Source organism: Oryzias latipes, chromosome 24 (genome assembly GCF_053564925.1).
Source record: "Oryzias latipes strain Hd-rR chromosome 24, Olatipes_Hd-rR_3.1".
NCBI lineage: Eukaryota > Metazoa > Chordata > Actinopteri > Beloniformes > Adrianichthyidae > Oryzias > Oryzias latipes.
The window spans coordinates 5196173-5212664 of NC_136260.1; the positions used below are offsets into that span (position 1 = coordinate 5196173).

The window sequence follows — 16492 nt, forward strand, 5'->3', positions numbered from 1 at the left end:
GGGTTAATGGACAAAAAAATAAAAGCGTGGGAAAAAATAAAGATGATTTAGACATTTTTTTCACCAATTTCTAATATTATATCCATGCTTTGTACTGACGTCTACATGTTTTCCATCGCAGGGAGTGTTTTTAACAACAAATTAAACCAGTTGCTGCACATTTGCTCACTAAACCGATAAAAAAAGCACTAAAAGACTTGTTTTCTCCGTAAAAAATGATGTATAAAGTTGAACAGAATTATCCTTTATTTTCAGGAGCAGTCATAAATGCCAATGGGAACCTAAAAGCGAATGAGCTCCAAAACAAAATCAAAGTAATTTGGAATTTTCTAATGTTTTTCAAATGTTGCTGTTTTCTCTACTCTCAACCGTAGTGTTGTTCTCCTGTTTCCCCCCCTGTTCAGGGCTTAAAAGGACGGGTCAGCCCAAGTAGTGAAATTAATATTAAGCTTATTAATGTCATGGACTCCAGTCCTCAGCACCTCTGACATTAAATATCTGATTGATCCTTCAACACTTTGTCCTTTCTCCTCAGAACTCTGTTAGCTCTGGGATGCCATGTTGCCCAGGTTAATGTTAACGCAGAGGACGATCTGAAGAAAATCAAACTGCCCAAAGAGTTAAGAACTTCAGTTTAGCTTACACTGTCTATTCCTTTTTCTAGACTGTTCAGTCTAAACTTTATCTCTTCATCACCTGCAGCTACATTATGTCAAACGGGTACAAGCCTGCACCACTGGAACTCTCTGACGTCAAGCTGAATCCGGGTCAAGAGGTTCTGGTCGATAAACTGGCCGAGAATGCACATAATGTGTGGGCCAAAGACCGAATAAAACAAGGATGGACCTACGGCATCCAACAGGTTTGACAGAGATTTTCCAACAGCCGATGCATAGATACCAATGAGGATTTTATTGCCTAGATCAGGGGTCGGCAACCTTTACTACTCAAAAACCATTTGGACCAGTTTCCCACAGAAATTAAAACACAGGGAGCCGGAACACCCTTTGGAAAACCCGGTGTTTCCAGTGAATGGCATTATGTCACTCATTTTTAAAGTTCGTGAAGAGATGTTCATTTTTTGTATCCCCTGTCATTTAATGGGTTCAGATGAGAACAATTTCCCGAGAGGCAGCAAAACTTGCAAATATGTCGTAATTAACTAGCAGTTAATCCGCTTCTCCAATAGATTTTTGTCAACAAACATCTTTTTTCCAATCTGGATCAGGATGTTTTTGGGCAAAAGCTGCGTGTTTATTCTGGGATGTCTCGCCACATTTGAGACTCTGTAGTTATAGTCACAATAGAACTTCACTTAGAAGCTCCAGGGAGGAGCAGCACGCCTGGTTCCGACCCGCTCCTGGTTCAGACATGCTCACCAAAATACAACAGCTGGTCCACATACGACCTGGAGTGGTTCTGCATGATGAGACTTTTATTCACTTCTCATTCAACATGTACTGACTTTTTAAAAAGAACTTTCCATCCAATACCAGACTTATGTATAAAAAGCACTGCGCTGCCACAATCTTAGAACATAATAGTTATTTTACAAAACCGCAGCACAGGCATGAAGAGCCGCATGCGGCTCCGGAACGGCAGGTTGCTGACCCCTAATCTAGAGTTGACTACAACAAAAGCTCTGCTGCTGCTGTAACATTATCTTTATCCACAGACTGATAAAAGCTTTTCTTAGGTGAACCTTAAGAGATTAAGAACCAAAAAAAGGACAAGTTCATAAAACACAGACATATCCGTTCTGTTCTCATGTTACAGCACAAACTTGGCTGTGTTAAACCATGCTTTTGTTGTCTTTTTAAAAACTGTTTTCTGAATTTCCATGCTCACTGAAAAGCTTCTGAGTTACAGCAGAGGAAGTTTCTCGCTACTTCCTGCTAATACACAGAGGAAGAACCAGAATCCATCCAGAATCTGCAGATGTTTCTGCAGTAGGAATGGCACATAAGTTAAATGGATAGGAACTAAATAGCAGCGTGCCGTCTGTCATAAATATTTGCCTTTCTCACCAAAGGTTAAGTGAGAATTAAGTTTGAAAGTTTGCAGGAAGCTAATCATCATCTAAGTGACAGTCCTCTAGAGTTCCTCTGACCTGAATGCTCAGTTTTATCTATAAAACTAAAAAAAACAACCAAATTTGGGTAAAATATAGCGGGTCTACATTGGGTTTCATAAAAACAATAGATACAAAACAAAACAAAAAAACAGAGTTGGGAATTATTTGTTCCCTTTTCATTCTAAGCAGGCTGGAGAGAAACAAGGCAAATCTGGCACTCCGAACAGAAAAAAGGCTTTTTGCCATCCTGCTAGTATATCATAAGACCATAAATTACTTTTTTAAGGTGCTGCTGTGCAAGAAATGAAATGTTGTACTTATCTGTTCACCTGGTTGTAACCTATTGGATGGAAACATCAGCAAAAGAAGCCCCCAAATTGAACCCAGTGGAACTCCAAATGACTTTAAGGCTATAGAGGAGTTAAAGCATTTTATGTTTACTGCCAAATTTTTATTGGAAAGAGCGAAGATTCTAAAATACTGTGTTTTACTGTCATAAGCGGCTATTAAATAACAAATGAAATGATTTCTGGATTCTTTTTCTGGATTCAGAAAGAGTATCTCTTTAAAGACCATCTTTATGCTAATAAAACCAAATATATTCAGGTCATAACAGTTTTCCAGAGATGTACTTCATACAGCTGCTTCTGGTCTTCTTGGATCTTGGGAATGTTTTAGGATCTGAAAAGCAGACGAAATCCTCGCCTGGTGCCGTATGCTTTACTGGATGAACGCACTAAAAAGTCTAACCGAGACAGTCTAAGGGAGGCCATCAGGACCATAGTGGGATATGGATATGACATCGACCCCCCGGACCAGGAGTGTGAGTCTCTTTTCAATTTTCTAGTCTGAAGCTGGGCCTTTCAGCTTTGACGCGTCAGATCATTTTTTCTGTTTTTTTGGTGGCAGCGGTGCATGTGTTGGATGATCACAGTGTGGAGACCATCCGCTTCTTCCGTGTGGAGCAGACGTACGCCGTGAAGACGGGGAAGTGGTACTTTGAATTTGAAGTGCTGAGTGGGGGTGATATGCGAGTTGGCTGGGCCAGACCAGGCTGCAGACCTGATGTAGAGCTGGGATCAGACGACCAGGCCTATGTCTTTGACGGATACAGGGTAAACATCATGCTGAGGCACATTGAGGGACATGCAAGCTTTAACAGTCACTTCCTGATGCCTGTGTCTGTGGGATCGTGAAGGGCCGACGGATGCACACTGGCAGCCGCTACTTTGGACATCCATGGAAGAAAGGGGACGTGGTTGGGTGTATGATCAACATGGAGGACAAGTCCATGATTTTCACCCTGAATGGAGAACTTCTGATCACAGGCAAAGGCTCTGAGCTCTGCTTCACTGACTTTGAGACCCAGGATGGTGAGGCACTTTAATCCAATTGTCTGTCCGTCCGTCCGTCCTTTCATCTGTCTGTCTAACATCCTGTCATGTTTTTGTATAAATCATTTGACTTTGAGTTTATATAATTAGAAATGTCTTTAACTATTTTAGTTTGCATTTTATTTTGTTTTATTAGTATAGGAAACATTTACACATTTTTTAACACTCGTTTGTAGAAATACAGGTTTTAAGTATATAAATGTAAGCCTTTTTATTTTTTTACCCTGTTTGCCCAAAATGAAATAGTATTATATAAAACAACTTTTTTTCTGTATTTTACTGAATCTAAAACATTAAATCGAAACGCTTCCTATTACACAAAAAAAAAGTGCTAACATTTTGACATCTTTTTATATTAACCACAGAGAGGTGGTGTGAATTGCTCTACCATAACTTGTGCAGATTTTGTGTTGGAGGGAAAAATGATTACACTTGAATTTGTTCCAGAATTAACTGTTGGTAGAACTCTGTAAAGTGTGAGTAAAATTAAAAACCCGTCTGCGCGGCAAACGGCTCTCACTTCTGTTTCTTCGCCTGTGTCTGCTAACAAAGTGTGCCGTTTCCAGGTTTCATCCCCGTGTGTAGCCTTGGCATGGCTCAGATCGGCCGCATGAACCTGGGGAAGGACGCCAGCACCTTTAAGTACTACACCATGTGTGGTCTGCAGGAAGGCTTTGAACCTTTCGGCGTCAACATGAAAAGAGAAATCACCATGTGGTTCAGCAAACGCCTGCCCACCTTCTTCAATGTCCCCCAGGACCACGCCCACATCGAGGTATGCGGCTGTTTGAACCCAGAATGATAAAATCACTGAATCTGCCCTTTAAACAGTGTTGCCATGGGAACATAGCATCCCGGTCAAGATAGCCTATTGAACCTGTTTGTGACTGTGTTTAATAAGTGGGCGTGGCCATCTCAGACAGCCAGAAAAACTTGAAAATACACTCAGTCGCTACAAAACAAGAATGTCTATTCATCGGACCCTGACTCACAGAACAACGGTTGCCATGGGGATATCACTTTCATAGAGGCAGCTGCTCTGATGTAAAGATTTTCTCCTTTTTTTTAGGTGACCAGGATCGACGGGACGGTGGACAGTCCCCCCTGCCTTAAAGTCACCCATAAGACATTTGGTACGCAGAACAGCAACAGTGACATGGTGTACTGCAAACTGAGCATGCCTGTGGAGTTCTACTCTGCAGACAAGATGCTGGATGAATCCGTGAAGCTCAGGTCAGCCTGTTGGTGAACTTTATCTGAGTTCTCAATCTGAGCCCAACTTTTTCTGCCATTATGAAGTTTGGTTTTGTTTTTTTCTACAGCCAACCTCCTAAAGAAGGTGCTGATTACAGCTGCATCACAACCGTAAGTCAGTATGGGCCGCTCCGCTTCACTAACTGAAACCCGTCTCAGGCTGTGTTCTCTGCTCCACAGTACTTCCACTCAGTGAAAGTGTTCGCGGGACAGGACCCCGCCTGCGTGTGGGTAGGCTGGGTGACGCCTGACTATCACTATTACAGCAAGAACTTCAGCCTCGCAAAAACACAAACTGTTACTGTCACCCTGGGAGACGAGAGGGGGCGGGTCCATGAGAGGCAAGTTCACCCCCTGAATCTGTGGGATCTGTGTGTGCCACCATGTTTTTTAACCTTTTAGCTTAGCTGTAGCTTTAGCTCCAGTGTTGTTATTCTTTCAACTACTGTAACTCATTAACTATTGATGCAATTAAAGTAAACTACTGGATTCTGAAGCAGTGAAAAGCAGCTTTGAGTGGATAGGCAACAATTTACAGTAATGAAGTTCTGAAGCGATCAACGCAAATCAGGAAAGAAAAGTGGCTCTTCTGGGCTGCTGAAATGGTCAGACAGTTGGAGTTGCTTAAAAAAGTGTGTTATATTGGTGTCACCGGCAAAGGGTTAAACGAAAACTTAGTTTTTAAGTCTTTATTTATTAATAAAATATACAGGTCAATGTAAATTAATATTGGTATCTAGTTTTAACAAAAGTCTACATTTTATCCTAAAAAGGATTGTTTTTTTTGGTCACACATAATTTTTATTTTACTGTAATGTCAGTGATTTTAAACTGGAAGAAAATGTTTTATTTATTGTACATAAACAAATAGACAAAAATACATTTACTGTATTTTTTTCAATTAACTTGAAGTACAAAACTGTTGATACTTTGTCATTTATCATGTTGTATGATATTGTATAAAAACTTTATAAAAATATTTCAATTGGCAAAAAAATAAAATAAAAATGTAATGACTTTAAAGTGCTGGAAATTACATTAAAAAATAGAAATATTTATGAATATCAAAAAAGAAAAAATAAAGTTTTAAGACCAAGTATTAGATGAATAGACAAGACAAAACTCTCACAATACCACTAAATTAATTAATTTAAAAATAAAATGTTTTTAAAACTATACTAAGTTTCCTTCAATGGTGACTGAGATAAATATGTTACATGAATATCATAAACGGTGTTTTGTTGGGCCTTTTTTTCACTCTCCCTGCGGTTTTTGTGTCACAGTGTTCAGAGGAGTAACTGTTACATGGTGTGTGCGGCAGACGCCGTCAGCCCGTCCTCCTCCAGCCGCTCCAACTCTGATCTGGAGATCGGCTGTCTGATAGACCTGGCCACCGGTCTGGTCTCCTTCACTGCCAATGGGAACGAGCTCCCCACAGTTTATCAGGTGAAACCAAATTGTTAAGCAAAGTGTGTTACTTCTGTTTTCTCCACAGTTTAGCATGCCTTTTTCCTAAATGCAGTTTGCTACATACATACATTGCTACATGCATTAAACACATGTTTAATGCAAAGCAAAGCTTCATTTTCTCGCTCATATAGTCAGGCAATGTGATTGGGATTTTTGTTGGAAACCGTTTTTTTACTTCACTTGTTTAACAGAACAATAAACTACGTAAAACAGAAACATGTGAGACACAGTGATGTCTGTGGACATTTTAGACAGGTGCATTCTGAGTGAGGAGTTGAGAGGAGTGACCGAAGTGATGGTTCTGATGTCTGAGGGAAGTGAGTTCTTGAACCAGACAACAGAGCAACTAAAAACTATGCTCCATATAGTGGAGAGACGAAAACACATGGACAAACAAATGAAGAAAGGAAGTGGATCTAAGAACACTACAAGAATGCAGGAGCAAGGTTGTAAAGGGTTTTAAAGGTGCTCTAACACTTTTAACTTGATTCAAAACTTACCTAGGAGCCAATGGAGCTTCCAAAGAACTGGACAGATGTGATAGATATAGAGGGTTCTAGAAAAGAAACGAGGTGCTGAAATCTGGACCAACTGAAGTTTATGGAGACAGTTTTGAGGGATACTGAAGAGAAGAGAGTTGCACCAATCCAAAAGATAAGGCATAAGAACTGCAGGGGGACTATGGGTAAGCCCATTAATGTTGCATAGATAATGTTATTGATATGAAAATGAAAAGAAAACGTCCTTTAAAGAAAAGGATCACATCCAGAATCTTCACTTAAGAGGCGGAAGAAACAGAGTGGGAATCAATTAAAAAGGAAATGATGTTGGATTTTTTGTAAAGCCTCTGTTTTATCTGTTAAGTTTTAGGTAAACCCAGTTCTGATAAATACCAATGTGTAAATAAGAGAAGAGGTGGTCATTCTGGTGAGGATGACAGGATGAGCAGGATGTCATCTGCATAAAAGTGTATAGAATGTTTACAGAGGATATGAATGAAGGGAAGTACACAAAAAGGAGGAGGGGCCCCAGGACGGAGCCCTGGGGAACACCTGGGGTAACAGTAGAGGGATTTCAGCTGAATAATCCTACTAACCCTACCCCTGAGAGGTAGTATAATGGAGAATGTGTGAAACCATCGAAGACTTTTGGGAATTCCACATACTCCAGAATTCACCACCATGAAGAAGCTGTTTGTCATTTTTAACTAGAACAGATATTGCATAGAGAGCATTTTTTGTCATTCTTTTGTTATTTTTTTCCTTCTTTTCTTGACTTATGCATTCAACCAGGTTTTCAGACATTGTTAAGTTTAACTTTGCCACTTTTAATCATTAGCCTGTGAGAAAAACTAGAAATATAAACCAGTGATTGTTCTTGTTATTTTATTTAATAGTATTTTTGATATTTACTGTATTTTAAACTAATTATTTTAACTGTAAAACTATATATTCTTTGTTTTTTTGTTTTTTTATCCTTAAATTTAAATGTAAATAAAAAGGTTAAAAATGTTTACCCAAAAAAGAAACAATGCTTCGTACATTTGAATGCTGGCACCATGGGAGCTGCACAAAACAGGCATGCCTAAAGCTTCAGGATGGAGAATATTTTCATTAAATTGAGTTGTTAAACATGCTAATTACTTTCGCACATTCAAAGGTCCACCATCATAATAAAGTCCATCATTATTGTCAAATTATGACATGTGGTAAAGATTACCTTTGACTGTCTAAAGTTATTCTGGGAGCATTCGCCAACTGACGCTGGGCATGTTGTGGGCGTGGCAAATGTTAATATGGGTTGCTAAGGACAACTGTAAAATATACTTAATGTAAAAGACCCAAATATTGGTGCACCGGTTCTGTAACCTTAAAAACAAGAAAAAATATTGTGGTCTTATGGTTTTCTCCAGTTTCTCTAAACCCCTACTTCAGGTCTAAATATTATAACAGAGCCATTCTGACAAAAACAATTGAAGAAAGATAAGTTAGCATTGAACCAGATGAGGATTAAAGTGTTGTCATGGATACTCAACCTTTTCCATTCTATTTTTGCAGGTGGAGCCAAATACAAAGCTCTTCCCCGCTGTGTTTGTTCTTCCTACCAGCCCAAACCTCTTCCAGTTTGAGTTTGTTAAAATTAAGGTCTGTTTGTGTTTGCTGTCATTACTTTGAAGTGTTCAAAAATATGAATAATTTATGTTCTGTCTGTATCTTAAAACATTAAGAATGGATGGAATTTCATTAGAAACCTTGGTCAAGGATCATTCAGGCTTCCTTAAATCTGTCTATAAACAGTCAAACCAGGGGAAACTATGTTTTCTGCCACATCCCAGGATGCCATGCCACTGTCGTCAGCCATGTTTAAGAGTGAACACAACAACCCAGTGCCTCAGTGTCCACCGCGGCTGGATGTGCAGACCATTGTAGCCGTTCTTTGGAGCCGCATGCCAAACACATTCTTGAATGTTGAGACGGCTCGAGTCAGTGAAAGGCACGGCTGGGTGATCCAGTGTTTGGAGCCGCTGCAGATGATGGCTGTGCACATACCTGAGGAGAACAGGTAACTTGGCTGAACATTTGGGTCTTCTGCTTCAGGTTTAGTGAGAGGATCATGCATTTCCAGATTTTCCCTCCAAGTCACAGCCTCCTTCTTTTTGTGCTAGAATAGCTAATAGTTTTTTGTGAAACGACATGTCTGAGTTCAGTTTGTTGTACTCTGTTTGCCCTAAGTCATGTATTTGTCCTCTAGATGTTTGGACATCTTGGAGCTGTCAGAGCATGAGGACCTCAGGAAGTTCCACTATCACACTCTAAAGCTCTACTGCGCCCTCTGTGCTCTGGGAAACACGCGCGTCAGCCATGCCCTCTGCAGCCACTTGGATCAATCTCAGCTCCTTTACACCATCGACAACCAGTACCTGTCCGGCATGTTAAGGGAGGGATTTTACAACGTCCTCATCAGGTTTGTTTTTTCTCTTACTGTCCATGTTTATGCGAGCACCAAACATTTCTTAAATTATAATTTTTAAAAGTGACCATGTAGACATAATAATGGTCATAATAATAAACTGATGTTCTAACACCAACTATAAAGAAATGGGAAATCAAAATAATCAAATTAGGTGTCTCCCCAAACACCAAAGGTCCCAGCCTGTCTCCACCTTTATCAGATATGTCTCTTGGTTTTACACATCCAGACACATGTAAACAAAAAGCAGAAAACAAAAGTCATATAATAAAGATGAAAGGCACAGGGTAGCTTGGCGTATCCGTAGCAACCGCTGCTTCCTACACCTGGAGTTCAAACAGAGACCAGCATCAACAAGTTGTGTGTTTTACAGACATAGTAGTTCCATTTTTAGTAGAACTAATGCTGTGAAATTTTTTTTAAAGAGCTACATCAGCTAAAAAGGCTAAATAAAAAAAATTAAGGACTAAATTCTCTAAAATTCTCTAAATAAATGTTGAAATGTGCTGCATTATAAAGTGCCATAAAAATGCTTAACAAAAGTTTAAAATGCTATATTAGCTAAAAAATACTAAACAAAATGGTAAAGGTTGTGTCTGAATTCCATCACTACCCTGCTTCATTAGATTTGAACAGCTTCAGACGGACGTCAGTAATGTCTTTGTACTGTGCCACAACGTGAATTTGGTTTAATTTGTTCCTATACATTGATTTCAAATCATATTTCCCACTTGAAAATGCTGCCTTTGTTGCTGACACTTCTTCCTGTAGTTTTGATCCGGCTGCCCTACATCTTGGACTGTCAGCAAGTACCCGCCCACTTGACGCCCTAGCCAATCATGAACTTGAATGGGACTCCACTCCTCTCCCCGCATTACACAGCAGACAGTCTTGCAGTGAAAAAAATAAGCGCTCCAGGCTGATTAAACCATGTCAATGAACTGTGAAAGTAATGTGACAAAATGTTTACTAAATAACTAGAACGGTGTTGTGAAGGGGATAGAGGTACTTAGTTAGATTATGCCATTACTTTACTTCTAATGCAGCTATTCTTGAATGAATAGAAAACAGACTTGCTTCCAGTTCCAGCCGTATAAAGTCAAGTCAATTATTTCGCCATTTTTCTGAGATATGTTTGTCGCCATGTTGTAACCAGACGTCCTCAGTAAGCTGTGATGGTCCGTCAACATTTTTATGGCAACCACTCTGTCCAATCAGGACTGAGCAGGTTAGAAGGACACACCCCTACCTCTAAAAGGGGGTGGGGGGGTGGGGGTGTTCCGTCCAGTTCTCATTTACTCTCAATGGTCCCAATCTACAATTTCAAAATCCAGTTTCCCCGGAAGTTTCCCAGAAGTCTCAGTGAAAAATCAATGTGTATCATTGCTTACTAGATTGGGTAATATTGACCAGAATGCATTTCTTTTAAAGTTTTGTCATTTGAAAAAAAAAGTATTTTAATTTTTTTTTTTAATGATCCACGTTTTTATCATTAGAACCCAGTGGATTCATAAATAGTATCAGTAAAATGTTCATAACATTTTTACTATTGCAAATGAGTGACGTCAATTTTGGCGTTGAAAAAGAAAAAGTGTTGATTTTGACCTGCATTTAATCTGGAGTGCCAGAGTGCCATAGAAAGTGCAATGGTAGCAAAAAACGCTAAAGAAAATGTTTTAAAGTGCTAAAGGAGGTGCTTAATAAGTTACAACTATTGGGACCATTTCTTTTTTTTCCCCCCAGCATTCATCTTGAGACAGCAAAGGAGGCTCGCCTGATGATGAACAACGAGTTCATCATCCCTGTGACAGACGAGACTCGTTCCATCAAGCTGTTCCCGGATGAGTCAAAGCAGCACTCTCTGCCGGGCGTGACTCTAAGCACCTCCCTCAAACCCAGAGTCAACTTCTCACCTGTTGGCATCATCAACACCAAGCGCCCCCAGTTCCTCTACAGCCCCCAGATCCCTCTGGGAATTCTGAAGGAGAAGGCCATCACCATGCTAAGTGAGGCTGTGCAGGGCGGGGGGTCCCACATCCGAGATCCAGTTGGTGGAAGTTTGGAGTACCAGTTTGTCCCCATCCTGAAACTGATTGGAACCCTGCTGATAATGGGGGTCCTCACCAGTGAGGAGGTGAGGCTGATTCTCCTCCTGGTTGAGCCCAACGTCTTTGGAGAGAACAAGGAGGGCGAGGAGGCCAAAGGAGAAGTGTTGGCTGTGGCCGGGGAGAAGGAGGAGGTGAGCAAGAACGAGGAGAAGGCTGTGGAGGCAGGAGAGGAGGAAACCAAGGAGAGCAAGTCCCCCTCCAAAGGCCTGTTGGAGAAGTCGCTGCCTGAGCCAGTGAAACATCAGGTGATGGAAAGCTTCACGAAAAGCCAGCTTAACTTTAATGACGAAGACTGAGGGATGGAAATGATTGCATAGAACCAAATCCATTAATATCTCTGTCAGGGTTTAATTAAATTTTTATTTTTCAGCCTCCAACGATTTGCTTGGCTTATTCCTCATTTGTCAGCGCGTCAGTCAGTGCTTTTGTGATTTATCTGCTGACAAATGACTGTGTGAGGAACACAAGAGCGCAATATTAATGTTCTGACCCGTGAGCCTGCATGTAGGACGGAGGTGAAGCATGTGAGAATGACGCTGAAACAACTTTTCCTTTCAGATGTGTGAGCTTCTGCACTACTTCTGTGACTGTGAGCTGAGGCACCGCATTGAAGCCATCGTCTCCTTCTCCGACCGCTTCGTCTCCAAGCTTCAGTTCAACCAGAAGTTTCGTTACAATGAGCTGATGCAGGCATTCAACATGTCTGCTGCCGTCACGGCCAAGAAGACCAAGGAGTTCAGGTCTCCTCCACAGGAGCAGGTACGCAGTAGTTGCATTTTATCAGTAGTTGCATTTTATCAGTAGTTGCATTTTATCAGTGCTGCAGGTGAGAAAGTGCTCAAGTTCAAGCCAAGAATGCTGAACAGGGTCCACAAATACTTAAAAACATTAATATCCTAGATTACTATAAGATAGTGGAGTGATAGTAAAAAAAAACAACAGATTATTAAGCTTGAAAATACCAAAGTACTCCAACATTTTGAACTAAAAAGGTTCAAACTGGTGCCTGACAAGAGTAATTATGAAGTAATGTTATTTTAAAAATCCTTAGGAGCTGTTAAATGCTAAATAAGCAAATACAATGATGATGAATAAATGTTAACATTTGTTAAAGTCAATCTTAAAACGACTCACTAAAGCTAAAAATTCAAAATTAGATGCAAGCCAATGCAAATGTTCTTCCCCAGAGCCAATTAAAGGCATTATCCCTTGTCAAGTATCATATTTCATTATGCTATTTCTATGCTAATTTAGCGACTGGGAAAGCTGATAATACTATAAACGCTTAATTTATTGCTTGACTAAATGCTAGATACATTATAGGCTTTGATTTTAGGAACATGTAACCCCATATCTAAACACTGCTAGCCAATGCTAAAAAACAAGAAAACATCAGATAAATGTTGTGCTAGTTTAAAAAATATCTTTAAATGAATCAGACAAGGTGAAAAATGTGTGTAAGTCAGGTAATAAGGTGTAATGAAGATCAAACTAAAACAGCTTTTTTTTATTTTATGAATCAAATTTGCTTTATTGATGTTTCCTGAGCTAAAGAAGACAATTAACACAAAATGCTTAAATGTAAAGGGTTGGGGTCTAAATGATGTTATCACTGATGCACAGTAGCATTTAGTTATTTTAAGTTGTCCAGTGATTGAACAGAAAAAAGAAGATAGTAAAGAAACCTGAGCAGAACTCTCTTCAGGTTGTTGGTTCTTGTAACAATTCTCTTTAGTGTCACAAGTTATTAGGAAAAAGCCAAATGATTAGATGCTGCAGGATTAAATATTCACATAGGTCATAGAAAATTAAGACAGAAAACAAACGTCAAGAAGCAGACTCACAGAGGACCTATTTTTCACGTCTTTGAGTGTGCGATTGCGTGTCCATCTGGAAGCGTTTGTGGTTTTACCCCACAAGCAGAATTGACTTTTTGACAGAGTCGGTGCAGAGGAGCAGAACATTTGGCATTAAAGAACACAAATTCTTCCATGGTTCTGAACTGTGGCTGCAGGAAGGGAGTTTCAGGAATCATTGTGGAAAACTGCAGACATTGCTGAAGCTTCATCTGCATTAGAGTCTGACGGTAGCTGCTGGGAATGTTTGCACAATCTAAAAGTTGGAAATAGGAAGCTGAGATGCTGCATGAATTACTCCACTTCATTTCAGTGTTTACATTTGTCTATTTTTATTCAAAACTAATAACAATCTAACAAGGCTGCTAAAAAAGTCGTCAAAGTATATGACCTGAATGCACATTAAAAGCACACAATGTAAATTAAACATATACCCTTCATCATAGCTTGTTCCATTTATCTCAGTCTTTTGGAAGGGACTTTTGTTTTCTTCAAAGACTTAGACTATTACACACTTGTGGTCTGAACTCCTGTCTTACCAAAATACCTAAAGTTTGACAGAATTAAGGCAATGTTCTGTTTTTTCATGATGAACCCAACTGGAGACAGAGAAAGTGTTGCATTTTTTCATCTGGAAATCAAACCCTTGGTGGCTTGCTGTTTGGAGACTGCGCTATACATCTGAAAATCCTAGTTCCTGTTTGTCTTTCCTTGAATCTGAGCCTGTACAGCCTTGGTGACATGAACCCATACAGGGGTTGATCTGCATAGGTGTTGCAGGTTTTTGGGTTGTCCGGGTACTGCACTGACTGAGCCCAAATGCTGCGCGCATGGTGCGCACATGATACGCAAGTGCCCATAGAATGCCCATAGGATGAACACACAAACTACACACCGATTGTCTAAGTTTTTACTTTTTAACAGCCAGGTCACCTATCATTTGAACAGCACCAACAAGTCCACAGGATTTGGGGGGTTGAAAAAATGAAAAATCTGTACGACATGTCTGTGAATCACCTCCTTCACTCTTAGCCTACGTGTTGTATACATTTTTGTTACAATCTGTCACATGCACATAGTAAAGAATGGATCGCTCTCAGGAGCTCAGTGAATTCCAGCGTGGAACCTTCATAGGACGCCACCTGTGCAATAAATCCATTCGTGAAATTTCTTCTGTCCTAAATATTCCATAGTCAACTGTCAGCTCTATTATCGAAAAAATGGAAGAGTTTAGGAACAACAGCAACTGATGAAGAAGGGTCAGTGGATGCTGAACCACATAGTGCAAAGAGGTCACAGACTTTCTGTACAGTCAGTTGCTACAGAGCTCCAAACGTCATGTGACCTTCAGATTAGCTCAAGGACAGAACGCAGAGAGCTTCATGGAACGGGTTTCCGTGGCCGAGCAGCTGCATCCAAACCTCATATCACCAAGTGCAATGCAAAGCATCGATCCAGTGGTGTGAAGCACGCCGCCACTGGACTCTAGAGCAGTGGAGACGCCTTCTCTGGAGTGATGAATCACACTTTTCTATCTGGCAATCTGATGGATGAGTCTGGGTTTGGACGTTGCCGGGACAACGTTACATTCCAGACTGCATTGTGCCGAGTGTGAAGTTTGGTGGAGGAGGAATCATGGTGTGGGCTTGTTTTTCCTGGTTAGGCTCCTTAGTTCCAGTGAAAGGAACTCTGAATGCTTCAGGATACCAAAACATTTTGGACAGTTCCATACTCTCAACCTTGTGGGATCAGTTTGGAGCGGGCCCCTTTCTCCAACATGACCAGTGCACAAACCAAGGTCCATGAAGACAATGATGACAGAGTCTGGTGTGGATGAACTGGACTGGTCTGCACAGACTCTGACTAGAACCCCATAGAACACCTTTGGGATAAATTAGAGCAGAGACTGAGAATCAGGCTTTCACCAAGATCAGTGTGTGAGTTCACCAATGAGCTTTTGGAAGAATGGTAAAAAAAATCCTAGAAACACTCCAGCTGTAAAAGCTGCAAAAGGTGGACCCACATCATATTGAACTCTATGGTTCAAGAATGGGATGATACTTCAGTTCATATGTGAGTCAAGGAAGGGGAGCCAATCATTTTGGTAATACAGTGTAGGTGTGAATGATGTTGTGCTCAGAGACAAGGTTATGTTGGACAGTGGGCGGTCTTTGGAGGCAGCTGTGAGTGTGGAGGTCATATTGTGATGTGGAGGGTGCTGTCATTAATCTAGTGCATAATGACTCTGAGCTGCAGCGTCCTCAGATCTGAACCCAGGAAACCATCAGAGCTGTCACAGATTGAAGAAATGAGAAATTAAGCACTAACTTCTCAAACATCTTCATCCAGATAAGACTGAGTGTTGCTGGTCTACACTAAAAAAAGTTGTCTCATTCTTTGGGTCAAGGATGATAACGTTGAATTTCAATGTTTGCTTTGGAGAAAAGAAATGGATTGTTGGTGAAAAACTGATCATTTGAATAACCTTGTATCTGGACATTAAGTGTCCTGGATCAAATAACCTCTGGTTGAACTCAGGCTCAAGGAATCTCATTTGGTTATGTTTTAACCTTTGTTTTTTAAATGTAATTTAGTCAAACTGATCAATTCTAGTCAGTGGAATTCCTGTCATTTATCAAAGTTTTGTTGTTGTCACTGAGGGATCTTCAGCAGCAAGCAGAAGTCTTCCAAACTCCATTTTCTGTTGTATTCTTTAGTTGGATCTTAGTCAGGTTTTGAGGGTTAGATGTCGTAGCACCATTTTTCTGATATTGGTGTGTTTGGTGTTGGTGTGTCTCCTGCAGATCAACATCCTGCTAAACTTCAGCGCAGGAGAGGACTGCCCGTGTCCCGAGGAGATCCAGGACGAGCTCAATGCTTTCCACGAGGAGCTGCGGCTGCACTGTGGTACGGGCTCGCCTGCAGACCTGCATCTCTTAGAGGTCCAAGCACCTTCTGTGGTTTCACTGTAGGAGTTCATCCTGATGAAACCAGAGATCTTTCCTGCAGATCTGCGCTGAGCATGTTCTTTAGAATTTCTTCTCGTGTTTCTCTGGGAGTCTAATGAATGACCTTGCATCCACAGGAATCCCGATGGAAGAGGAAGAGGAGGAGCAGGACACTTCAATTAAAGGCAGACTTCTGGCTTTGCTCTACAAGATCAAAGGGCCTCCTCAGAAAGCAGCGGAGGAGCCCACCGAGACAGAGCAGGCCGCCCCGAGTAAGTCCATGAGGGGGAGGAGCTTCAATTAGCAAGCACTGCATTCTTCAGCCGCTGCCTTTTTACACCAGCAAATGCGTCAGAAAAATATGCTCTCAGATGGAAACCTCTGCTCCTCACTTTCCATTTATCTGACTCTTTAAGTG

General features: G+C 40.7%; 1 protein-coding gene across 5 annotated transcripts in view; it reads left to right on the plus strand.

Annotated features, from left to right (window-relative positions):
* Positions 1–16492, plus strand: part of LOC101159404 (ryanodine receptor 3) — a 145254-nt gene that overhangs the window by 71312 nt on the left and 57450 nt on the right. For all 5 annotated transcript variants that reach the window (XM_020714741.3, XM_020714743.3, XM_020714742.3 and 2 more), the window contains 17 exons: positions 536–619; positions 703–862; positions 2753–2897; positions 2984–3189; positions 3273–3447; positions 4035–4243; positions 4538–4701; positions 4791–4833; positions 4903–5063; positions 6006–6168; positions 8250–8336; positions 8528–8754; positions 8944–9156; positions 10906–11515; positions 11829–12029; positions 15931–16033; positions 16212–16346. In XM_020714741.3, the coding sequence (XP_020570400.2) occupies positions 536–619; positions 703–862; positions 2753–2897; positions 2984–3189; positions 3273–3447; positions 4035–4243; positions 4538–4701; positions 4791–4833; positions 4903–5063; positions 6006–6168; positions 8250–8336; positions 8528–8754; positions 8944–9156; positions 10906–11515; positions 11829–12029; positions 15931–16033; positions 16212–16346 (3086 nt within the window). The remainder of the gene's footprint in view (positions 1–535; positions 620–702; positions 863–2752; positions 2898–2983; positions 3190–3272; positions 3448–4034; positions 4244–4537; positions 4702–4790; positions 4834–4902; positions 5064–6005; positions 6169–8249; positions 8337–8527; positions 8755–8943; positions 9157–10905; positions 11516–11828; positions 12030–15930; positions 16034–16211; positions 16347–16492) is intronic.